Source organism: Periplaneta americana, chromosome 4, assembly GCF_040183065.1.
Source record: "Periplaneta americana isolate PAMFEO1 chromosome 4, P.americana_PAMFEO1_priV1, whole genome shotgun sequence".
Taxonomy (NCBI): domain Eukaryota; kingdom Metazoa; phylum Arthropoda; class Insecta; order Blattodea; family Blattidae; genus Periplaneta; species Periplaneta americana.
This window is the reverse complement of record NC_091120.1, coordinates 73887211-73914312: the sequence shown is the minus strand read 5'-3', so window position 1 is coordinate 73914312 and position 27102 is coordinate 73887211. Positions and strand designations below refer to the sequence as shown.

The 27102-nt window shown below is 38.2% G+C and overlaps 1 protein-coding gene across 3 annotated transcripts in view; it reads right to left on the bottom strand.

The window, feature by feature from the left end:
• Nucleotides 1-20821, bottom strand: part of LOC138697948 (A-type potassium channel modulatory protein KCNIP1) — a 749900-nt gene extending 729079 nt beyond the window's left edge. For all 3 annotated transcript variants that reach the window (XR_011331636.1, XM_069823561.1, XM_069823562.1), the window contains exon 1: nucleotides 19877-20821. Coding sequence is in view for 2 of the 3 variants with exons in the window: in XM_069823561.1 (XP_069679662.1) it covers nucleotides 19877-20032 (156 nt within the window). In the remaining variant the exon portion in view is untranslated. The remainder of the gene's footprint in view (nucleotides 1-19876) is intronic.
• Nucleotides 20822-27102: the final 6281 nt, after the last annotated feature.

Here is a 27102-nt window from a genome sequence, read left to right as displayed (position 1 = left end):
AAGGAAAATGCAGAAATAATCGCCGCGCGCAGTTGACCTATACTCAAAATTGACCGTCGCGCGCATTCGGGCGCTTCAAAACATGTAGAAATTTACCTTGCGCGCAGTCGGAATCCTCCGCAACTAACGTTGCGCCAGTAAGCGCCTGTAGTAAAATAACATCGAGCCTCAGTGAGCTTCCACAAGTAATATCAGCGAGGTAAACAAGCGTCTTCACAAGTAAGTTACTTCACCGTGCTACAGATATGACTATGTTGTACGTGCTCAAATCGAGTTGTAGAACAGTAGAATGATGTTCCCGCCCACGCACATAGTACTTCGATCCGCTCGCACGGGGGCGATAATTACACCGTCTGTTGGCAGTCCACCAGTTGCAAGGAATCGTGATGTATATGTTTCTAATTGAAGGCATTCCTATGACCCGTCATTTCTAATAGGCACCATTTTCCGCTGCACTCCTGCGAGAGATTGAAGCGCGTCGGCCTGGTTTAATGAATGCTATTTAGGATTATGATCAACAAATTTTAAATAAAGTTAACTTCTTCGAGTCTCAGTCGTATCTACCAGTCAGCTGACGCCTTCATTTCTCAGTAAATCTCTAAGATTTGCGACAGCTATGTACCACGTTTTCCCGATAGGCCTACTTAGATTTTGGCGTTTTCTTCGTAGTTCTGTATTTACGAAGCTTGCCATTAAATAGAAATTCTCTTGTTAAAATCCCGTCAAAACTATGGATCTTAAGAACAAAAGATGTTCTTGGTTACATGGCTTCCTTCGGAAGAAAAATTAAATTGAGAGTCACAAATCATAGATCGGCATTCCATAAAATAATTTCACTACAAAATTCTGATTCTTACTGCTTGCTAATGTACGAGGCGCATCCAGAAAGTAAGTTTCCCGATTTTTCCCCTTGAAAGTAAACGTAATTAGCCGTGTCAATTGCGCATGCGTAATAGATCTATGACATATCAATCATATGCCAGCCGGACAGGTCCCACCTGGTGCCAGTAGCGTGGCAGCAGTGGTCCGAAATGGAAGCTCTTATTCCTTCTCCCGCCGTGCGAGGTTCGGTCAGTGATAAAGTTCTTTAATGCACAAAGCATTGCGCCAATTGAAATTCATCGGCACCTCTGTCAGGTCTATGGGCCGAACATCATGAGTAAGCAGATGGTGCGTCGCTGGTGTAGGCAGTTTTCCGAAGATCGTCAAAGTGTCCATGATGAAGAGCGCAGTGGGTGACCGTCCCTCATCAATGATGATCGTGTTGAGCTGGTGCGGCAGTGCATCATGGAGAACCGTCGCTTCACGATTACGGAGCTGAGCAGCCATTTTCCGCAGATATCGCGATCCTTGTTGCATAAGATTGTCACTAAGCACCTGCTGTTCAAAAAAGTGTGTGCCAGGTGGGTGCCGAAAAACCTGACACCCGAACACAAAATGCAACGTTTAGGAACAGCACTGACATTTCTGCAACGGTATAACGATGACGGCGACGAGTTCCTCGACAGGATAGTCACGGACGATGAGACTTGGATTTTGCACTTCACCCCGGAAACCAAGCAGCAGTCAATGCATTGGCGGCATAGTGGATCTCCGGTCAGGACGAAATTCAAACAAACGCTGTCGGTACGGAAAGTGATGTGCACGGTGTTCTGGGACAGGAAGGGCATTCTGCTCATTGACTTCCTTCCAAGAGGTGAAACAGTGAACGCTGACCGTTACTGTGAAACACTCCGAAAATTGCGACGTACCATTCAAAACAAGAGGCGTAGAATGCTTATTGCAGGTATTGTGCTCCTCCATGACAATGCTCGTCCACATACGGCTCGGCGCACAGCAGCTGTTTTGACGGAATTTGGCTGGGAGTTGTTTCATCATCCATCCTACAGTCCTGATCTTGCTCCCAGCGATTTTCACGTTTTCTTGCACCTCAAGAAATTCCTGTCCTCCAGTGAGCGTTTTGGCAACGACGAAGAGCTGAAGACGTCTGTCACACGCTGGTTCCATTCACAGGCGGCAGAGTTCTACGACAGAGGGATACAAAAGTTGATCTCACGATACGACAAGTGTCTCAATTCTGATGGTGGCTATGTTGAAAAATAGCTGAAACATTGCTGTACCTGTTGCCAATAAATGTTTTCCTGAAAGTGTGTGTTCTTTTTTTTTAAATAGGGAAACTTACTTTCTGGATGCGCCTCGTAATAAATAGGGCTCGGAAGTTGGGGAAAAATACTTTTTTTTCGAGTGTCCGAAGACGAAGCCCAACATAATATATGTTAATTTTGGGTCATTGTAGGCCAGAAAAAGTGGGTTTTATTTGTTCTTTTTTGCCTTTTTCGGTGTTTTTTGGCTTGTTGGTCTTTTTCAGCCTTTTTTTTAGGTCTTAATGGCTTTTTTGTAACTTCACCTTCTTTCGACTACATTTTTACTGTAGCCTAATTTTTACAATTCAAGAATTCGCAGTCTAGTCTCAATTCCAACTTCTTTTAAACACGTTGTCTAGTTTTACTTTCCAAACACTTTTTCAGATTCTAAGCATTTTGTTCCGCGAGAAACTACTGAACTCTCATTAAATATTCCGTAATTTTCGACCAGCCTACTGGCCGCTTTAATTATTTCGACTTCAAACTTTGTAAGGAGTTAGTAAGTTGAAACTGAAATTAATAATTAGTTTGGATCACCTTTTACGTCCTTTTTTCCACTCCTTAGGTCCTTTTTAGGATATGTTTAGGTCTTTTTAAAGGTTTTTTAATGAAATTTATAAGTCAACTTCTGAGCCCTAGTTATAAATTACATTGGCATGTTCAACTTACGTCAGTTCCACATACAATATATTCTTTTAATGCATAAGCAGAGTATGAAAACTACGAACCCTTAAAATAAGAGGGCAGTCCACATATTTTTATCATATCCATTCCAAAATTGCCCTATTACCGTCGCTTCTTCATCGCACTGTATTTGCTAGTCGTCTCAAACGTCTTTTCATAGGTTATACCACAAGGGTTCTCATCTTGTCGAAAATTCGCAAGCAAAGCAAATGAATTATCCGAATAGATGAGAACTCGTGTGATGTTTGAATACTATTATTTCGCGAATAATAATAAATAAATAAATAAATAGAAAGACAGCATAATTATTTAGCATTAAATAACATACTTAAGTTGCTAAATTAATATAAAATTACATTGGTCGACATCGAATTGGCCTGCTGCAATATGAAATTCGTGGGTAAACATTTGACAAAAGCTGTAAAAATGTAATTATGATTAGTGAAACAGAAAAATTAAACACACAAGAGTTCTCACGTTCTTCATCACCAAAAGAAAAATACATGCTTTTTTTTCTTTTAACATAACTAGTCAACGATATATGCAATGGAGGGGAAAAGGAATTGGCCACCCTGCCCTATTATCTCCTGGGCTAGTTGCCTCATGAATGGTGCCTTCTTGGTATCACTTGTGAGGTTCAGACCAGTCTTCGGACAGTTGACTAAACAACAAAATGCATCTCAGCCAATTTTAGGATCTAAAATAATTCGGTATGACCTCCACTGCATGATTGTCTTCTTCATCAAACGCATCAACGTCCAATGACAACTATTAATTTTAGCATAAATTTAATGCGAGTTGATATAAGTTTATCAATGTTAAAATATTAGGTTCACATACATCAATACACCCGCAATTAAATTTCATATGACAATAGTCAAAGATGAATTGTAAACGAGACTTCATATTTTAATACCCTACAATAACGTGATATTATGCACGAGAATTTTTAATTTAATTTAAATAATGATAACTTGTAAGTTTATATTAATCTTTGCATATTTATTTTTAAGTCTTTAACTTTATTAATATCAATGGTACACAAAAACAGAGGTTATTATATTATGAATGTAAAAAACATGGTATCTGATGATGTCGCAAGTAAAAGCGACGAAAACGTTAATACCAACAATTAAATATGTAGTATAAAGGTTTTACACTTTATGTATAACATGTTAAGTCATTGAAGGAACATTAAATCCCTTGATTGTATTTCAAAGACTTATCGGAAAAACTTCTTCAAAATGAACTGCAAAAAAAAAAAAAAAAAAAAAAAGTCCTATCAGTGATTTTTAGTACGTATTTTACGACGGTTTTATCAACTGTTATGATTATCTAATGCCTGAGTGAGATGAAGGTGATAATGCTAGTGAGATGAGTCCAGGGTCCAGCGCCGAAAGTTACCTAGTATTTGCTCTTAATAAGTTGAGGAAAAACCTCAACCAGATAACTTATCCCAACCAGGATTTGAACCCGGGCCTGCTCGTTTCACGATCAGGCATTATAACCGTTACTCCACAGAGGTGGGCTCCTATCAGTGTTCTACAGATCTTTGATTATATCTCTGCCTCTGTACAACGTCACCGTTTGCGTTGAGGGAGAAGAGAGCTAGCAAAAATTTGCAATGCTTTTTAATGCTCTGACGCCTACGACTAAGATAAGCCACTTGAAATTTACCGGTTAGTAACCGACAGAGATATAATAAAAAAATTGTACTCTTTTGTCTTTGAGCTGTACGGCAAGGGACAATTTGTTCATATCTACTGTTGGTATTGTTTTGAAACGCATTTCAAAAATAATTTAATTGCATATCTCATTGGAAATGTGCGACGACACAATCGCAATTCGAGTGCTATTTTCTATCTTCTGGAAAATCATCAGCTGAAGAATTATGTGAAGTGAAAGGCGGATGGAGTGGTCAGTAGTAGGACGGCATCAAACTGGTTTAAACGATCAATTATGGAGGCCTACACGAAAATAATCCTCTCTCAAGAAAGATCACCTATACTATAGAATGAGGCCATATCCGTCGAACTAAATGAGCAGCCACGCGCCAATACCAGTTAAGTGTCAGTAAATCTTGGTGTGACTATACCAGTCTGTCGCCACTCACCAAGGAATGTGTGTGTATCCAATATCTACCCACTTCACTTACATGATTCGGATTCCGCATACTGCGGATAGATGCAGAACTGTTTCCCATTTTTTTTCAAATCCACAAAGGAATATGGAATTATATATGAATGGCAACGATTAGTTACATATTGACAGAATACAGTTAAAATAAATATACGAGACTACTTAATAATGGAATTTACGGCGCTTTCCGAATACAAGGCTGTCGTTTGTAGCGCGAATAATAATAATAATAATAATAATAATAATAATAATAATAATAATAATAATAATAATCATATATAGTTAATTTTACTGAATGACATTGATGTTTTTAGTGGGTTATTTTACGACGCTTTATCAACGTCTTTGGTTATTTAGCGTCTGAATGAGATGAAGATGATAATGCCGGTGAAGTGAGTCCGGGGTCCAGCACCGAAAGTTACCCAGCATTTACTCATATTGGGTTGACGGAAAACCCCGGAAAAAACCTCAACCAGGTAACTTGCCCCGACCGGCAATCGAAGCCGGGCCACCTGGTTTCGCGGCCAGACGCGCTGACCGTTACTCCACAGGTGTGGACGACATTGATGTTAAAAAAAAAAGTAATTTTAATTGGTTATTTAATGAAGTTATATCAGATACTAGGTTGTTTAGGAATCTGTGATAACGGGATACAGTGACATTGTTCTGTTTAGCCGCGCGGTTTTCATTTTCCCGTCGCCCGCCGTTAGGAGCTCATCTGGGGCCAAGTGGCCACCCTGTCTGCCGGCACTGAAATATTTAATATAGGAATATGTACTTACCCAGCTCAAAGTAAATGTTGAAAATGTCCCCCAACAACTGCTACACACTGTTGACACCTTTGATCATTTACTGAACCTGTCTGTCTGAATTTTTTGGCTAACCTTCTTATTGTAGTGGCATTAGGCACGGGCCTACTCGGAAATTTGTTACGGAAGTTCTGTCGTGTTCTCACACAAGATTTTCTGTATTTTATGTACGTAGTAAGCGTATACACACGTTCACGTAATGAAAATCGCATTGCAACAACGCCGAACACACATACGCAACACAACACGACTACTCAACTTTCACGCACGAGTGCAGATGATAAACTAACTCGCAACTGTCACCGTTTGGCGCGGCGTTCGTTAGTGGAAGCAGGCGGGAAATACACTAACTGCGCGGGCAACGCAGTAAATGAAAACCCAGCGGCGTAACAAAACAGTGTCACTGTAATATTCTGGCTAGGAAAGACAGAGGATTCGCCATGACATTCGTTTTATGGTTGAGGGGGAAAACTCGTAAAAACCCAACCAGGTAATCAATCCAAGGAGGAATAGAGTCTATTTCCTATGCCGATCACTAGACAAATATGGCTTGCCGGTGGTTACCAAGTGGATTTTTTTTTTCTGAAGATGGAATTTAAAAAAATAACCTATGACATCACATAATAAAGCGATATGTGTTTAGAGATAACAGTGGTAAAGTAGCCTACAAGTTCAAAATGTGGGTCATTTTCGTAATAAAGCATACTACTGCTTCTGACCTAGTTAGACGTCTTTGTAAGTGGATTATATACAGCGGTCGTGAAGGCCTTAAAATGCAACGCTTATTGCAAATTGGTGAGCAACAGAGAAACCATGAACTACAAATAAAACATCCAGGTCATCTTTCTATTCATCATCTTTCTTCGAAATCGTCCAAACATTGTAGGTCTAATACGCAAGAGAAATGCAGCACTGTTCAGTACGGTATGTTATAATAGCGGTGTAGAGGACGCGCAAGTCTTTCACATATGCCACTTTTTCATTTACTCAAGCTTTTACTGTGAGACGAAAGGGGTTATGGGTGGGGCATAGTAAAATGTTTGTTTTATCGGTGAAACTTGAACAGAGAGGCCAAAGGTAAGAATTTTTTAGAAACACGCGTACTGTACTGTACTAGTGAAAAGGGTCGCTCGCGCCCAATTTCCTATGCACAGAAACAAGCCTAACTTAACAGGTTAGCTTTGCTGTTCTGTAGCTATCTATGGCCTCTACACTCAAGAATGGCCGTTACTTTACTTTTTATTTCAGTTATTTTTTATTTTCTCAAATTATCGTTAGCCTTTGGTACTCTTGTTTAGTCAACTGTCCGAAGACAAGTCTGAACCTCACAGATGATACCAAGAAGCCCCACCACTTAGGCCTACGAAGCAATTAGGCCAGGAGATAATGGAGTAGGGTGGCCAGTTCTTTTCCCCTCCATTGCATACATCGCCGACTAGTTGCATATTATAACACTAGTCAGACTTCAGATGTATACAAACAATTGTTCTTCCTCGGACACATACCGTCAAGTGAGATGTACTGCTGATATAGATGTAGGTACATATCAGCCAGAACCTCAATCAGAGGACCAGGGTACTCATTGTAGAACAATAATTCATTCTAACCGATGAGGTATGTGTGAAAAATGGATGTCTTCTCGATTTTTGGAATATTCTATCAATCTTCGCGACGCTTATCGTAGAAGAATGAGCATAACGCAATATTTTAACGTAAAATTACGTCTATCAGATCGTTTCCCAGAGGTGGCAAATCGGAGTTGGATGTAACAAAAATGTGTAACAAGAAATATCATTGTCACAGAGTCGAAGTGCAAAATGCGCGCCATATAGGCCTACGGTTCGAAAGAGAAACAACTACACGACCACAGTATAGTATATATTAGTCACGAAGCTTGAGGTATGAGGGTGCTAGGAACAATAGACTGTGCCGGTACTATTTAGCATTGTCTGTAATGAGGCGATATTAGAGATCCTAGTGGTGAGCAACTGTCTATGTATGCATATTTACTATGTCTTGAGCTTCGTGACTGTATACATATACTATACTGTGACACGACTGTGAAAGTTTTGGTCGCACGCTGCGCTCCTAGTGGAAGAACGCACGTTGGGGTACAAAAACCGTGCTCGCGTGGCTCAGCGAACCGATGTCTTCCATGTCATCCCTAGCGATCGACTTCGAGCCTAAAGTACGATATCATTAACTCTTATATATCATGTATGAACTCTGTAACATTTGGAAAAATAAATGAACTTGTTCAAAATCTTATTTCCCTTATGTGATTCGGGTTCCGCATATTGTGGACATAGTAGTTATATTATACTATACCATTGTTTCCATTAATTGCAATGTAAATTGCGATTTCATAAATATCAAAACAATACAAGCGAATATATGTGCGAATAACTACTATTTTGTAACTTTGTGTAAAATCATATAACTTATTTAAACTACGCAATTTTTAAAGAAAGACTAGTCTTACTTCCTGAGAATATACAGTATGAAGTATGAATGTTATATGTAATATGGAAAACGATCGTAGGTAACAAATTATTTCACTTATGAATATCTTTCGAATAAAAACTCAAGAAAAACTAAAAAAGAAAGATCACTTGATAAATAACTAAATTATTACGAAATGCAACAAACTTATAACTAAAAAGATTGCAGTCCACACCGGTGGAGTAACGGTCAGCGCGTCTGGCTGCGAAACCAGGTGGCCCGGGTTCGATTCCCGGTCGGAGCAAGTTACCTGGTTGAGGTTTTTTTGGGGTTATCCCTCAACCCAATATGAGCAAATGCTGGGTAACTTGCGGTGTTGGACCCCGAACTGATTTCACCGGCATTATCACCTTCATCTCATTCAGACGCTAAATAACCTTAGATGTTGATAAAGCGTCGTAAAATAACCTACTAAAAAAATTGCAGGCGATTCCTAGGATCCACATAAACAGCTAAACAATGAATAGTGATATTGCAATTGAAAAACAAATCATATAATCATTTGTTATCTATTCTTAAATATAGTTATATAATGGACTAAATTAAATTTTCTCTAGAGTGTTTCGTAGAGTATTCTTAAGTAACTACGTACAACTTTACTAGGTCTACAACATATGCAAACAGGAAATTGAATTTATTTCAACGCTCACCTCTTGTATACTAAGATAATCCTATCTTCCAAAGTTGCAAATCTGTCGACGTGTTCATAAAATATCAAGAGTATCTCTGAAGGTGGACAGTATGTCTACGAAACGTTATGGGACTAATGTTGAAAGTCTCTTCTGTGATGTAGCATTGCGAGTAAAATTTTTCAATCTTTCCAAACAGAAAAGCTTCTTTCATAGGAAGAATTTTTAAAATTATTTTATGCAACTTATCTATTTACTTAGCACTTTTTAAAAACAAAGAACAAATGGAACTATAGGTCGCCCATAAATTAAAATATATTTTAATCCTCCCATTTATGTTACCAAACTGTCTTTCTAATAAATTACAAACCGTATCATTTTCCGGTTATAAGCCTCAACATTTTCTATGTACCGGTACTCAAGTATTTATATAATATTCTCGTAATGTTATACAGACATATAATGTACATTAAGACGTAGGATTAATACACTATGTACACTTATCACTAGTACTCTAAATACATTAAATAAGAAGCTATTAATAATCTGTATACACTATTAAGATTACTTGTGTACATTTCGTGCGCGCGTTAGACTTTCAGATACAAGAGCTGGAAGAAAATTGGCAAGGTCGTGAACTCGCTAGAAGTAACACACGCCGCGGAAAAAAGAAAAGTTTTAAACTTTGAGGTGTAGTCCTGATAAAAATGACATAGAGCAGCTAATTTACCATTGCAGGGGTGGCTGCTCGGACAGAAAGAATGAGGATACTTTTCTCGAGTAAGGTAGTACATACTGTAAAAATTTCACCACCCTCAACAGTAGTTCGCGGCCTTGGAGACACCTTCAACCCCTTTCTAGTATTAATACCGTTAGATCTGCTAATTGGTTACTCCATCTACAACAAATCTGACAGCTCTCCTAACTGAAAGACTCACAAATGCACTTCACAGGTACTATGATTCTCCAGTGCGTGACGTCACGTTACCATGGAAACCAAGTGCTGAATGAGAATGGGAACCCAAATAGTTTCATCTCTCAAGTAGTGTAACTTCCAACAGACACCGCTCGGAGTTCGGCGCTGGTAACAGCTAACATCATTCTGTGCTGCGGATGTTACAAGTACTGTTTATTCAACTAAACACTGCTGATATCGGCTGAAAAAAAAATCTTTTTATTTTTTAGTAGGTTATTTTACGATACTTTATCAACATCTCAGGTTATTTAGCGGCTGAATGAGATGAAGTTAATAATGCCGGTGAAATGAGCCCGGGGTTCAGAACCTAAAGTTACCCAGGATCTGCTCATATTGGGTTGAGGGAAAACCACGGAAAAAATTCAACCAGGTAACTTGCCCCGGCCGAGAATCGAACCCAGGCCACTTGGTTTCGCGGCCAGACGCGCTAGCCGTTACTCCACAGGTGTGAACGTATTTTTATATAAAACGTACGGTACCGGTAATAATTAAAATTAATTATGCCTATTAGCACGAGATAAAATTACATATGTTATTACAATTGTGAAGTGGCACTTCACCTACTTCACCTGAATAGCCGCCCCTGCTCCATCAGCATAAAAGGAACTACTCGCTGGACATATTGCGCAACATGTGGTTAACAGCAGACATGTATACTCTCTAATGCTTGTTGTCATTAAAGAGGCAGTATCTGGATTCGTCAGTAGCCCTAAACTGGACTTTTCCCCATAGAGTACCTTCTGTGTAGTCCATATTAATCTTTCTCGGCGATGGCCTGGTCTAAGTTCCAGACATCGCGTCGTAATGGTCCGTAAGAGGTCAAATCTTCTTCCCAAAGTCTCTTTCTAACTGTCTGATGTGATACCAAAAGGCCAGTGGGATTCTGCAGTTCTGAAGCAAATGGGGTTTTTCTTGATTGAATGATGTGACTGTCCTGTTGAGGAACAGTCTCACGTTTTGACCCAATGCCAGGTCTTCTGGTTACCAAACCTGTTCTTCGAAAACGAGAAAATATTCTAGAAATCACACTCTGAAACGTACTCATTAAATCTGCTATATGACCTGACATTCAACTTTCTGCTGTAATCGAACTGCAATTTCAACCTGATACCTTGAAAATGGTACCTCTGCATATTAAATCAAAGAAGATTGATAAAAAAAACAGCATTCTTGTTGTTAGAACACAATTGAAAATTAAATTAAAACTTGGATATGTGAAATTCGGTGTAGCACAGTTTCATTGGGTACGAAATAATAATTAAATTATGTTTAAAATGTTTGTTGTTATGAAACATTCAATTGTTTTCATAGCTATGAAAATGATACGGCACAATTTACATGAAAATATTTTCTGGGAGTATTCCATATTGCAATATCTTAAGTATTAGTTTAATTGTGTGAGCGCTTAAGTGGTTGATCTTTATGTAATTGTGTGGGTTCGGATGTTTGGAGGTTATGTGTATGAAATAAATTAAAGATCATGATGCATATTGCATTAAGAGTTATTTTATTTGTAGACTTCATGCTATGCTGCGTTTTGCATCGGCCCGCTGCCGTTCAGGAGCAATGATCTGCTGCGGGTTACATCGGCGCGCTCCCGCTAAGGAGCAAGATGCAAGTAGATTATTACAAAAATGTTAACATTTTTTCCGGATAAGTACCCACATTAAAAGAATGTCATTTTTACATCATGTTTTTATTTAAATTTGAGCAAACACGGTCGAAATAATGCCAAAGCTCTACCTGCGACAAAACAGATGACCTAGATAGCTTCAAAATAAGTCGCCCTACGTAGTCCATTAAACGTCATGCTTACCACTGGCTCGCAAACGGAAATATCACTGATACTCAATTCTGTAAGATACTAAACCGAATTATCCCAAGTAATAAAATCTCGACTCAGGCAAAATTATCGGCCAACTGTTGTCCACTCTACCTAGTTCTCTACATTATGCACAGATGTTTCTAGTCTCGTTTGAGACTGCCTGTGTCTTTGTATGAATGTCTCTCGAGACCGCAGAGGTTTCTGGCAGGCAACGCAGGAAACCAAGTAGACAGTGGGCCGCAATATTACTTCAGAGCCTACAATGTTCAAGGTCAAGACCATTAATATTATTTCTATTTATCAAAGAAATCCAACAGTTGCGTACGTATGTTCAAATTAGTCTATGTTACGTAAGATACATTCAAATAAGTTTAACATGATCAATTACAACTTCAACAATTATTAGTAATTTTTTACACTTCAATTTCTGAAAATAATGTAATTGGTCTTTCGGGGTTAAAAAATTGGATTATTTATTTATTTATTTATTTATTTATTTATTTATTTATTTATTTATTTATTTATTTATTTACTCATTTATTTATTTATTTACTTACTTTCCCACTTACTTACTTACTTATTTATAGAATGGATACCATTAGGAAAGTCCAGGAAAACAGAGAGGCTTTGGAATTGAACAGGTTACATCAACTTCTTGTTTATGCGGATGACGTGAATATGTCAGGAAAAAATCCACAATCTATTAGGGAAAACACGGGAATTTTACTTGAGGCAAGGAATGAGACAGGTTTGTAAGTGAATCCCGAAAAAGTAAAGTATATGATTATGTCTCGTGATCTGAACATAGTATGAAATGTAAATATAAAATTTGAAAATTTATTCTTTGAAGACGTGGAAAAATTCAGATTTCTAGGAGTAACAGCAACAAATATAAATTACACTCTCGACAGTAAATTAAAAGCAGATTAAATATGGGAAATGCCTGTTATTATTCGGTTGACAAAACTTTTATCATCCAGTCTGCGCCCCAAAAGTTGAAAGTTAGAATTTATAAAACAGTTACATTACTGGTTGTTCTGTACGGTTATGAAACTTGGACTCTCACGTTGGGAGAGGAACAGAGGCTAAGGATCTTCAAGAATATGGTGCTTAGGAAAATATTTGGGGCTAAGAGGGATGGAGTTACAGGAGAAAGGAGGAAATCACACAACGCAAAACTGCACGCATTGTATTCTTCACCCGGCATAATTAGGAACATTAAATCAAGACGTTTGAGATGGGCAGGGCATGTAGCACGTATGGGGGAAACCAGAAATGCATACAGAGTGTTAGTTGGGAGGCCGGAGAGAAGAATACCTTTGGTGAGGCCGAGACGTAAATGGGAGGATAATATTAAAATGGATATGAGGAAGGTGGAATATGATGATAGAGACTGGATTAATCTTGCACAGTATAGGGACCGTTGGCGGGCTTACATAATATGTGAGAGCGGCAATGAACCTGTGGGATCTTTAAAAGCCATTTGTAAGTAAGTAATATCGGGAATGGAAACTTCGTTTCTTCAATAATAATAAAAAGCTGAGAATCTATTAATCTCTGACGATTAAGAATATAGAAAAGGCTATCAAATGCGATCGTTTTAAAATATACGTAATGCTCAATTTTCTTACACTTAACTGTAAAAATCAGAGAAGGTTGTCTTTAATTTAACCAACAGTCGGAATAATATAAATTATCTTACAAACAAAAGTGATTGTTACCCATTAAAGCGCAGACATATTATATGGAAATTTAGTGATTCATGATCTGACACGTGGAGCGACAAATTAACGAATGTGATTATAATTAGCAAAACTGTATTAAACTACAAACGTCCGTTTATATTAAATTTGGGTGGATAATACGTAGTTCACTTTTGCACGTATTGCATTTACAAAACTACCAGTAACATAGCCATAAACTACAGGTTGGGTCCTCGTCGCAACCCAGACTCTGTTTTTTTTACAGACATGCCTCGCACTTAAAGTGACCTTTCTTGTCATTTTATTGCGTTTTTACGTATTCAAACAGTTCCGGCACGATCCTTCAACCTTTCGAAGACAATTTTGAATAGTAGTAGTAGTAGTAGTAGTAGTAGTAGTAGTAGTAGTAGTAGTAGTAGTAGTAGTAGTAGTAGTAGTAGTTGTAGTGACGATACTAGTAATAATAACAGAGATATTGATATGGTATGATTCATCTTTTCACAATTTTAAATAAAAAGGACGGTTTTCTATCAAAATAAATAAAAAATTAATTCATGTTGTTATTTCCCGCCATTAGGAAGTCTGGCAACCCTACTGCAGTGACTAAGGGTCGGAGTGCCGCTATTCAGACTTCAGTTCATGAGTTTATTCGCAGGAGAGTCGACGATTTTTTTCTAATTAACCATGAACTTGATTGTAAAACGCAAAATAGATTTTTTATTTATTTTAATGTATTCTACTGTCCCCTTTAATCAGCAGAGTTATATCAGTTCCATCTTTTATCTCGCCGCGTCTCTGGCTCAGCGCTAGTACATTGTTCATTCATCCAGACGAGTCGGGTTCGAGCTCAAGCCTAGTTGTAATGGAATTTGTCCTGAACAAAGCAGTCGTTACTAAAGTTTTCAGAAGCAAGTTTATTCCAGTTTCCCTTAATCATTCCACAAAAACTCCACCTCTCGCTCATTTCATCGTAGCCCCCAGAACAACCATACATATTGTTAAACCAGAAATAAGTACAAGAAAAATATTTAACCAATCACTAAAAACGAAACTAAAATGAATTAATAAAAATCTTCTGCTATCCAACGCAATAGTTTAAAATAGGCTGTGGATAGTATTAAGAGTCTCCAGGTCCACGGGCCTATCTGGTACTCGTCTGAAGATGGGACTTCACTATTAGGGCTAAGGCATAATGACTCGCCTGTCAGCAACGGATTCACGGATGCCACACTCGCCAGACTTGGCACAATCATTGTAGATTTAGGGCCAATGAGTGCTTAGATGCATGTATCCGTCAGGGGTCCGACCCTCGAAAAGTCAAACCAAGCACAGTAGCAGTAGGTATCTATTTTATTAATGCTTTCAACTAAAGAAGTTATTTAGCCTAAAAAAATCAATGTGGGATAGAAATGACCGATAATTCTTTTTCGGAAAATTCTTTCAGCAGTAGAGTTGTTCCATGCGTCGTGTTTTTCCAAAGAAAGCTAACAAGCAAACATTCTGATGGGAGCAGAATGTAAATAATGTCCAAAGAAGTGCTTATATAAATTTTGGCCACTCGACCGTAATTACTAAAGTCCAGAAAGTGATTTTCCCTGGGGCTGTTTACAGAAATAAAATCACAATTGCATGGAAAGATTTATTGAAACAGATACAGAAATTGTTCTCTATTTGCCAACACATCCTCCAGGAACTGAGACATGTGTCATACCATGGGATCAATTTTTGTATCCTTGTGTCATATGTCAGCCGCCTGAGATTGAAACCAGCGTTTGACAGCCGTCTGCACATCTCTGTCGATCCCATGATATGATAAATGTCTCAATTCCGTGGGGAATATGTTGAAAAATAGCTCAACAGTTGTTGTGTCTGTTTCAAAAAATGTTTCCAATGAAATTGTGTTTTCTTTCTGTTAACGGGCCCTGGTGAACTCATTTTTTTACGTTCCTCATAATTGCGGTCGAGTGGTCAAAATTTGTATAAGCACTTCTTTTGACATTATTAACATGATGAAAGAAATAGAATTAACTTTTTTATCTGCCCCATTCAAAATGTTTGCTTATTTTTAGAGGATACAGAAAGGTACAAACTCAGAGCTTGGGTGGCGCTTGAGTACCCCTGTACCCCTCTCCTAGACTATGAATCTATCTTCGATCCTTCAACTTTTCCATTAATTCCTTCTTTAAAGCATCGTTTTCCCATATCGAAAATCTGGATTTGAATCAAGATATCAAGAGAAGTTAATGGTGCCAAATATGATAGTATTTCAGGCAGGTTTTCTCGGAAAACTCGTTTTCCCTACAATTATTTCACTATTCCTCCTAGCGCTACAATCGAATGGAAATTAAAGTAACTTTCCATATACCCACACACCACAACTGTGGAGTTTCCATATGAAAAAAAAAGTCCTCGATACATGTAACCTTACGAGTTCCTACAATTAGCTGCAACGCCTGGCTCAAAAATGGTACGATTTAGAACATTAAAACACATCAGTGTAAATCGGATCAAGTACATTGAAAATTTCAGCTCCAACCACCAGTGAAAGGTGGAAATAGTTCATTCATAAAGTAGCCATGTTTATCTAATATTGCGCGATCTGCAATGTTTTTCAGCCGAAACAATTACCTATGACTATGTTTCAAACTTTATCCCTATTACAGGTCATAGGGGCCCACAGGATAGAGAGAGGTTATGGCACCCGCCTTTGAAGACAAACGGTATTAGAGAGATGCGAGTCCTACGTGCTTTCCGCCTTTACCTCCCAAGGAAGACTCTTGTACTCATTTCTGTTAGACGCTGATTCCATTCCAGTCGGAAGGATTAAGACAATTATTGGAAAAGTTCGTGACTAGAGCTCACGATCTTCGGCTTTGTAGCGCTTTACCCATTACGCTATCCTTACCGTTGCTGAGTGGTCATACCTTCGGCCTGTCATGCAGACGGTCCAGGTTCGAGTTCCGCTGAAACTTATAGTAACATATATTGGATCCGAAAAAGCGCTGTTAGAGTATTTCTCCGTGTCCTCCCATTTCTCCATATTTGGCATCAAAATCATTCCGTCCAATATCCATTCCATTCCTCAAACACCAGCTGGCGATGCACGAAGAGGGACCCGGTCTAGGAACGAGTGGAATTGTCTGCTCGAAATCTGGCTGCTTAGCGAACTTTAGTGTGGTCTGCTAGTGTGAATTGAGAATGCGTCTGGCGAGAGGATGGGCGTAATACGGTTAAGATCGTAGCGCTGGGTAGTAGTGATTCCGCACGCACGGACACACACACACACACACACACACACACACACGGTTTACTTTTAATTTTAGTGTGTAGTACGTACATACGCAACTTTTTTTCACCTGTAAAGTGTTTGCCTGTTTCTTGGGGGAAAGTGAACGTAAGACGAATGGCTGAAAACTCTAATCATACAGAAGAATCAGGAACATTTGGTAACTCCTCTGCAAGCTTGGCCAAGGTTAAATGCCTGCAATTAACAAGACACCAGAAAAGAGAAGGAGTATTAACACATTTCAGAATGAAGCTTTTGGGTAATCCACTGCGTCCTGAAACTTGACATTTCCAACGTTTCAAAAGTACATACAGGTTATAACATCAGGGAAGCTACGTATGACCAGATTGTATTGTACTGTATTTACATTCCATGGTATTTTTTTTTCTTATCTTTTTTCCCATTTTTCGTTTCTCTTATTTTGTTTTCTGTTTTCCGCTTCCTTAAACTAGTACGCACATAACACCCATTCCCAGGGCGGGACTCGAACCCACAACCTTTCGGACCTAGCGATAGAGACATGCCGTGCCCCTATCACTTGAGCCATCCAGGCCGGCATGGTATTCGTACATCGCTTCACAGCTAGAATATGGAACATGTCAAAAAATCTTAATAGTAATCAGATTGCTCATCCCTGTGTTAAAATCGGTAGCACTTTGAAGAGAACCGCCAGGATCGCCACCCGTCCGCCGTAAACGAACACGAAATGGCAGTACAGTGGCTAATGCAATTCAAATGGGAGTTATGACGTGACTCCTTATGTAACAACTAGATGGCAGCATAGTAAACCTAACTTGTTACCGTCAAAGTCTATAAGGCTGAACAATCTGTTATATATGTGATCTGGGATAGTAACCTACTATAAAGTCTTAATTATAGTCACAGTCTAGTTGAAATATATACAGAATAATTTTAAAATATAGTCTACCAGCACTACACAAAGTTTTAGTATCAATACTTAATACAAGACAGAAATATTCATGAATCGTTGTTGAATGTCATGAATTCGCGAGAAATTCGGTACTTATTTAATTTGGCCCTAAATAATCTTATAGTGTTTGATTTTTTTATATCAATAAGGAGACTATTAAAAAATGTTATTGCCATATAGGCCTAACGTATTCCTTTTTTATAGCACGATAGACTTGCCGATGAAGTATGAAAGTCATTTTTTGAAGCGTAGACCATTTATGCTATGAACTATTGAATTAGTCTCAGTCGCCTACAAACCATTCAGCCATGTAGCTACTGTTCTGATTGGCCTTTCACTATATAATACAACCAAGTTTTAATTATACAGAGTGTTAGTTTTAATTTTTTTTTTTCAGTTAAAGTAATTATGAAATTCGTGAACAATTATTTTTAAATTCGGTACATGATATAATACATTACCTTTCATATAACGCATTATTACACAAACTTTAATTTATAATGTTATACATAATTTGTTACGTATGTTTCAGACTCTACAATATTTCCACGTGTATTACCAGTTGTTCTTTATAGTTGTGAAACTTGGACTCTCACTTTGAGAGAGGAACATTGATTAAGGATGTTAAGAATAAGGTGCTTAACAAAATATTTGGGGCTAAGAGGGATGAAGTTACAGGAAATGGAGAAAGTTATACACTCAGAACTGCATGCATTGTATCCTTCATCTGACATAATTAGGAACATTAAATCCCGACATTTGAAATGTGCAGAACATGTAGCATGTATAGGCGAATCCAAAAATGCATATACAGTGTTAGTTGGGGGGCCGAGACGTATATGGGAGGATAATATTAAAATGGATTTGAGGGAGGTGTGATATGATGTAGGGACTGGATTAATCTTGCTCAGGATAGGGGCCCCGACGGCGGGCTTATGTGAGGGCGGCAATGAACCTACGGGTCCTCTAAAAAGCCGTAAGTATAAAAATAATATTCTACGTGTAATAACCCAACCCTGGTTACAGGAAATGGTGAAACTTTCCCCCACACTACACACGGTAGAGGAAACGAACCTACTTAAATAATTTTCACATTCCACGGCTTCATATCATTGAAATAATCCCCTGAACTAACTCACTAATCTTGTCATATAGGCCCTACTTCGATTTAATGTCACTTTGCTATCCCCTCATTTAACCCACCTAACCCATGAAGAAAATTAAATCATACGTCAGTTCCATGTGGTGTGCGGCGATATCGAAGATCGCGCGTTAAATTCGTGATAGGCCTACAGAGATAGTATTCGGCGAGATGAGGCCAAGAATTCGCCATGTGATTAACTGACATTCGCCTCACAGTTGGGCAAAACCTCGAAAAAATCCAATCATATGTATAATCATTCCAAACGAAAATCAAACCCACTTTCGAACCGCAGCTAAGGGTCAGTAGGAAAACACGCTACCACTTGAGCTACGCCGGTGGTTGATATTATCATAATCTGTATTAGGGTAACTGTTTAGAACGACATCCATGATTTTCGTATCTTTTTTTTATTTTAGTCCTGCTTTTCAAAAAGAAAGTGAAAAAAAATGTCGAAAAAGCTTACGTATTTTCACAATTCTCTTTCCAAAAACCCTCAACTCTTTTGAAAAAGAAAATGAATAAACTTAACGGAAACGCGAACTTTCAACAATTATTTTTCACTTCACAAATATAATCCAACTGAGCTAACAAAAACTAATATAACGCAATCTAACCTAACCTATTCAATACGAAAAATATCTTATCTTAATAGCTTTTATTGATACATCTTTCTACACAATTTCCTTAATGTGTGGTAGATATGTTAGCAATATTATTGTTTCTTTCATTTCATGTAGGGCTTTACTTCCGAAATTTACATAAATATGCTCAGTAGATACGCTACGATGAATACAGATAGTAAAATAACAGCGCTGCTAGAAAGACAGGAATGTATTGTAAATACGTAGCCTAAACTTCATTGCAATTATGGTGGTGGTGGTGGTGGTATGGTGATGAACTGTTGATCCTGTTATTACTACAAAGAGTTCAGTACAATAATAAAAGAAGGTAACATAATAAATTATATTTAAAATAAGACAATGAAAAAATTGTGTTCGAGGAGTTGACATTGTCCACATAAAAACGCTATCGTGAAGTATTCTGCTGTCATATCCTACAGGTGGAGAACTACTGGAGCAAGAGTGGCATAAGTTTCTGACTGACCTGTTTGAAGCCTCGGTACATGACCCTAATCTCCTGGCGTGTGAACTTGGTCTGTCTGCAGAGATCTTCCAGGGCAACGGGTCTGTGTTTTGGAACCCGGGAAGGTTCCAGCTCGAACAGAGCCTCGTCCATGGGGCTGTCTGGAGGGGTCGCCATGGTGACACTCGCCGGGATAAATCACTCGACAACAAAAACGAATCGATCCTCGCACAAAATTAATTATTTATAAAGCGAACATGACTCACTCGCAGAGACACTCCCAGTACAAACGGAGCATGATTATGCTAGGATCCAATTTCGATAGCCTGAGCTACAAATTTTTTTGCTTTAAAGTGTTAAAATATGTCTACAATAATTGTACACTACATAAAAACAAGCGACACAGATTTTTAACAACGCAATAAAAGTTTTCATAAAATTTGAAACACACAATCGCCTACTAAGTCAAAAATATGGCATGTCTTATTCAGCTAATTTCAACACACAACACTAAAACGTATTTAATGTCCCACACCTGCTCACTCCGCATTTATTGAAGTTTGAAGCGTCGAGTTTTCACAATTGTATCATTTCCATGTAATAGTCCATAATCTCCATAAAATGAAAACTTAGACTCAGCTGTTCATTGTTAGAGTTGATAATTGAAATGAAAACAATGTAAGTTCCCTCTTGTTGTTTTTATTTTAAATGACAGCTCAAAAAACATATCACTGTGCGCTCAATTTAAAAATTATTGCAATGAAAGATCACATTTGCATGTTTCCTTGACTTTATTTTCGAGGGAATTGGTTTTAAAATATTGTAAAACGATAAAATGGATGGAGCCCGGGCTAGTTTCTATTTGCACTTCACGTTTTCCCCCCCAACGACCAGCTCGCCTGTGTTCATTCAACTGTTTTCTTGAAGCAGGCAGATGAATACAACACAACAGTCCCGTCCGGGCCCCTTCCACACACTGCTCGCTACCCTGTGATTCATTCTATGCCCGCTAGAAGGCAGCATATCCTGGCTTAGTAGATGCGCGCGCATATCACTCACGATTGTCAGAAAAATAGGCAATGATATAAATCTGACTTTTAATTAAATTAATTACTTCCATTCATTAAGTTTTAGCAAATGTTAAAAACAAATCATGAAGTCTGACAAATTAAAAATTAAATTCTTTCACTTCATATTATATACAACTTGCAGCTTGAAAGATATTCTGTAAATATAAAATAGCTACAGCTCTGATGAAGAAACACCCATTACATGTTGTCAAATAAATGTGGTACTGATATTTTCAGTGGTGAGGTGACATATTTTGTTTAAAATTACATAATTTCTTTCTTCGTCTGCTTTACCTCCTGCTTTTAAAACCGACTTACAGCTCATATGACGTAAGGGCATCTTTGGACCAACAATAAAATTTGTGTTAACATTACGGGCCTCCCTGGTCGTGTCTAAAATTATATGATATACAGGTATATATAAAAATGTTCTTTCATTCTTAATCTTTCACATGCAAATTGTGTAACTCTTTCGCTTTCAATCTGTTACATACATACATACATACATACATACATACATACATACATACATACATACATACATACATACATACAATCTACACCTGTGGAGTAACGGCTAGCGAATCTGGCCGCGGGTTCGAACCCCGATCGGGGCAAGTTACCTGGTCGAGGTTTTTTTCTGGGACTTTACCTCAACCCAATATGAGCAAATGCTAGGTAACTATTGGTGCTGACCCCGGGCTCATTTCACCGGCATTATCACCTTCATCTCATTCAGACGCTAAATAACTTAAGATGTTGATAGAACGTCGTAAAATAACCTACTAAACAAACAACTATACATATATACATATATACAGATATATAGAGGAAAGGAATGTTGTTAACGAACATAATTTCAATTTTTAAGGACAAAATAACTTCATGAGAATTAAATCAAACATTGTATTTTAGACAAAATGCAAGTAAATAATTAAGTTCGTTATTACCTAATATACGAGTAATCATGAATGAAATCACAAACATAATTTAAGCTGTTGCAGCAATAATTGTTCTACATACAAAAAGAAATAACATTTTGCATGAATTAAGATCAAAAACTTAAATATAACCATCCTCGCCCCTTAACAGCCCAATATTCTCGCCAATGGGTTGGCCTATAGAGGAGGAAGATAGATGAACTTTCGTCTCAGTAGATTCATATAGTATTAACCATCATGAAACAAACTCTTTTTCTGATAGCTCATTCATTCCCCTGTCACTCAGTGCATATGCCATATCTCGCCTCCTCATCTATATTGTTGTTTAGTCAACTGTCCGAAGACAGGTCTGAACCTTACAAGTGATACCAATAAGACACCACTTATGAGACAACTAGGCCAGGAGATAATGGGATAGGATGGCCAGCTCCTTTCCCCCTCCATTGTATAGATCGACGATTAGCTACATATTACAATAATCAGACTATAGATTTTTTCTTGTAAAGTGTGATAAATCATAATCTCATTCTTTTTGAGTAAAATACGTACTGTATAATAGACTCGGAATTTGAATCCGGATCGTCTGTGCAATAAGCTAATTGTCTAGACCAGAGGTGTCAGACAACCTGTTTCACAGTCGGTCGTAGCTCTCGCTGAAGCCATGAATTGTTCTTATGGAAGGGGAAATAGTAGGTCGACATCGGCTGTGTTGGGCGCTGCCGTTTTAGCACCAATTCCAAGCCAACGCATTGGGGGGAGGGGGGGGGGTCAGAATTTTAATCCAGCTGGAAAAAGTTATATTTTTCAAAGTCACTAAAATTGGTGTTACTACTCTGTGAATATAAACTAGATGTCTCCACTTCAGAAATCCGCAACGCAGAAAGTAATTCGGAAAGATTAATACCTAGTAAATACATAGCGGAAGTTGATGATTGATAAACAACCGTGCGATTCATACCCAGTTGTGAGCGGAGTTGCCCGATTCTCTCTCAAATGCGTAACCCCATTCCCTCCCGAAAAAGAGGTACAAGTCTATTCCCTCCCATTTGAAATCAACTTCACGGAGGTTATGGGTCAATTTCCTCCCTTCCATCTGAAATGGAAACACAACTTCCTGTCCTACTTACAGACTGCGAACTGTCATAAATTCATAAGTGGTGCCTTATTGATATCACCTGTGAGGTTCAGACGTGCCTTCGGACAGTTGACTAAACAATAACAACAAGGAAAAATGCCTAAGGGTACGTACACGTTGGAGAGACGATAAACGATAAAAAAAGCAGCGATGCTATATCAGAGAGAATTGAAGCATGCATTGTCATTGAGGTGTGCATATTGGAGTAACGATAAAAGCGAAGATGCACGATAAAAGCGACGAAAAAGAAAAGTTCCATTTTCTTCGCTCTTGTCGTTCATATGATCTCTGATTAAGATAATATTAACCTGTATAAATACCGGTGGTTATCAATATATCCGAATATTAATCGATTTATTATTATTTCGGCTTATTAAATTAATTATTGTAGATATTGACAAATTGATCAGTTGTGTATTTATTCGTCATATGTTATGTGATCACAAGAACCAATCACAACACAACGAATTTATACTATCTTCGGGATGAGAAACGGGTTGAATTTTGTACGTATTTAAGTTACATTAACCTTGAACTTAGCAGCTGATATTTCCTATATATCTTCTTTCATTAAGTGGATGCATAGAATATCTTCTACTGATAAAACAAAATGTTCGCTTCCCGGACCTCGTTGCTCCGATATGAACACTTGATTCTTTGATAATACCAAAGCATCGCTAAATTATTTCTCTTATCGTTTATCGTTGCTCCAACGTGTACGTACCCTTAGACTAATCTATAGCGAAACTTGTGGCGGACAAGATAGCAGTTGGGTTTTTTTCTCAGGGTTCTCCAGTTTCCATACGTTATATATCAACGTCATTCTGTTTGATCCATTATCATTCCACAGCATTTCCTGATCGCCGACTGACGACACGCAGATAAGACTGGTCTAGGGAAGAGCCTGACCACCTGGACACGCAGCGAACCTTAGTATAGTCCATACCTGCACAAACAGCGCTCAACGAGCGCGCTCGCTCCTTCGGAGCGGGAGAGCGGTGTTTACCGCTCGCCGAATCGGAGAGGAAGATACGTCAGAATGACATAGACTTGCTAAAGGTAGAGGAGAGGGAAACGACCACTCAGCTATCTAGTGGAGTTCAGTGTGTATTCTCAGTAACTGTTTCACGTTGCTTACCTACTGCTACAGTACAGTATGGAGTAATCTAAAAGGCGGAAAAGTGGTGATCAGGCAAATTCTTTCAATGTTGCATGGGAAAATGCTTATTTTTTCATAGCTGCTGGAGTAAATACTCAGTGCTTTGTCTGCCACAACATTTTGAAAGGTAGAAAGAAACATAACATAATGCGTCATTACGAGTCCAGACATAAAGGTACTAAAGATATTAATCTTCAACAATTTAAATATCTCTCTTCAGTGAAAAGGCCAGCTCATTGTTGATATGTTGAATAAATTACGGGATTTCAGTCGTAAACTTACATTTTTCGTAAGTCAGTTTCAGGAAGGTAATATGGCTTACTTTCGAACGATAGAAACTGCTCGTGATGAAGCCATGTCAAACGATTATGTACAAATATTAATTGAAATTCAAAATTAATTTAATTCTACATTCTAAGATCTTGTCTTAAGGTCCACACATGTGAAGTAACGGTTAGCGCGTCTAGCCGCGAAACCAGGTGGCCCGGGTTCGATTCCCGATCGGGACAAGTTACCTGGTTGAGGTTTTTCCGGGGTTTTCCCTCAACCAGTATGAGCAAATGCTGAGTAACTTTCGGTGTTGGACCCCGTGCTAATTTCACCGGCATTATCACCTTCTCATTCTGACGCTAAATAACATAAGCTGTTGATAAAGCGTCGTAAAATAACCTACTAAAATCTTGTCTTAATTGGAAAGAAGTTTAAAGTTATCATAATAAATTCCTTAAACACCAGTTGAAACAATGTCATATAAGTTACAGGTGGGCCTGGTTGGCGCAGTTGGTATAGCGCTGGCCTTCTATTCCCGAGGTTGCGGGTTCGATTCCGGGCCAGGTCGATTACATTTAAGTGTGCTTAAATGCGACAGGCTCATGTCAGTAGATTTACTGTACTATACTGTAAAAGAACTCCTGCGGGACAAAATTCCGGCACAGGGGCAGACGCTAATATAACCTCGGCAGTTGCGAGAGTCGTTAAATAAAACATAACATTTAACGATTTACAGCTCGGACTTATTTATCTTCAATGTGACCTAAGGGCTAAAGATCGTTTGAATAATACTACTAGCCTGGTTGAGTTTTACAATACTAAACATTAGCAATAATATCCAAGACTACACAGGCTGGCTGTGAAAATGAGTACTATGTCTGGCTGAACATTTATTGAGCAACTGTTTTCTATAATCAATATTAATGAAGGCAGACATCGAACATCTGTAAATGATGTTTCATTACGATCAGTAAGCTACTGTTCCTTTCAGCAGCCAACAGCATAAAATCTCGTTTTCATATACTGATAAATAAAAATATAACAAAATGATATTGTACATTTAAGTAGGTATAAAATTTCTATTATTTCTGTAAAATAAATATTTCTGTATTAATTAATAAATCCAAGATAGTTTTGCAAACACTGAACGGGAATTCATTTTGTTGAGGGCGGCGGTGGTACGATCATCCACTCCTCCTCTTTATCTTTCTTATATTGGCTGCTTTCGCCAGGTGGACGGCACATTGGAAGGATTGGATGTGCGCAGTGGAAGACATTTAAAAATGAATAGTGTGAATTTGTAAAACAAATATAATTAACAATAATAAGTAACAATGTACATACATGGAAAATGAAACAACAATAAATATGAAATAGGTGAGTGAAAATAGGACAAACTAATTTGAAATGATATCCCCAGGATATGTAAATCATGTAAGTATCACAAGGCTGAGGCCAACACACTTATAAGTGATTAAACCATCAAATATGGCCGTCTCTCGACAATCAGTGACTAACCTATTAACCATATGTTCATGAACCACTCTCTAAATATATATATATATATATATATATATATATTAACTATCTGAGTATGAACCTGAACACAACTCCCAGCCAGCACATTAACTTAATACATGATCCATACAACCATAGATACCACTCAGTCTGACTAACCAAACTATAAATACACGTACACTGAATAAGAGAGAAACTCTACCCAGCATAAGGCTTTACATGACTAATCACTATACATTACCCATTGCACATATTGCTCACATAAACTGTGCAAATTGCACTAAAACAAATCTCTGCACTTTACAAAATGAACACCCAACGGAGAGAGAGAGAGAGATGGAGACAGATACACGTAATAAGTAACGGACGATAATTCCAAGCTCAAGGATCGTTTAAATAGCAACAAACTCGACGCATATGATAACAAAATAGCGGCGAAGGAAACCAATAATCAAAAGGAGCAGGGAAAACACTAAAACAATATGTGAGACCGTAACCGCTGCTCTATCACTCTAACCGTCTCGGAACATGAACTCACGTTTCAAATCAAATCTCATTACATAATTCCAATACAATTTACCTCAAACATATATATATATATATATATATATATATATATATATATATCACAAATATGTTACTCGATGCAAATACTAAAACTTGCCCCCAAGACGTATCACTAGCGAGCAATGTTTCAAACTACGATCCACTAAAATCCCAAACACACGCGACGCAATTTAACTACTCCACTGATCTATCTCCAACACGTACCAAAGCCGAGTCACGTTGTCTATATCTGCCGCGTACCAAAATGCTAAGTCTTGTTAAATGTTTCTGCAGAGAGCTTGAATCTGAGCCAACTGTTTCCGTGTATCTCCCGCGTACAAGGGCCTAAGCCTTGTTAAGTGTATCTGCCACGTACCGGAACCCGAATGACGTTCCGTGTATCTCCCTTAAAACAGGTAAACTCTCTCCCCCTCTATCCTCGTGAGACTTAATGAACCGGCCAATAGGGTTATTTGGAAAGAACAAATGAAGGAATTGATAGCGCTATCTATACTGTGACGTCTGAGAGCGCTCTGACGGATGAAGTGACGTACTAGGTGAACGGCCGTGGTCGTGGGCACGGCTCAATTTCATGAACCTCGTAATAG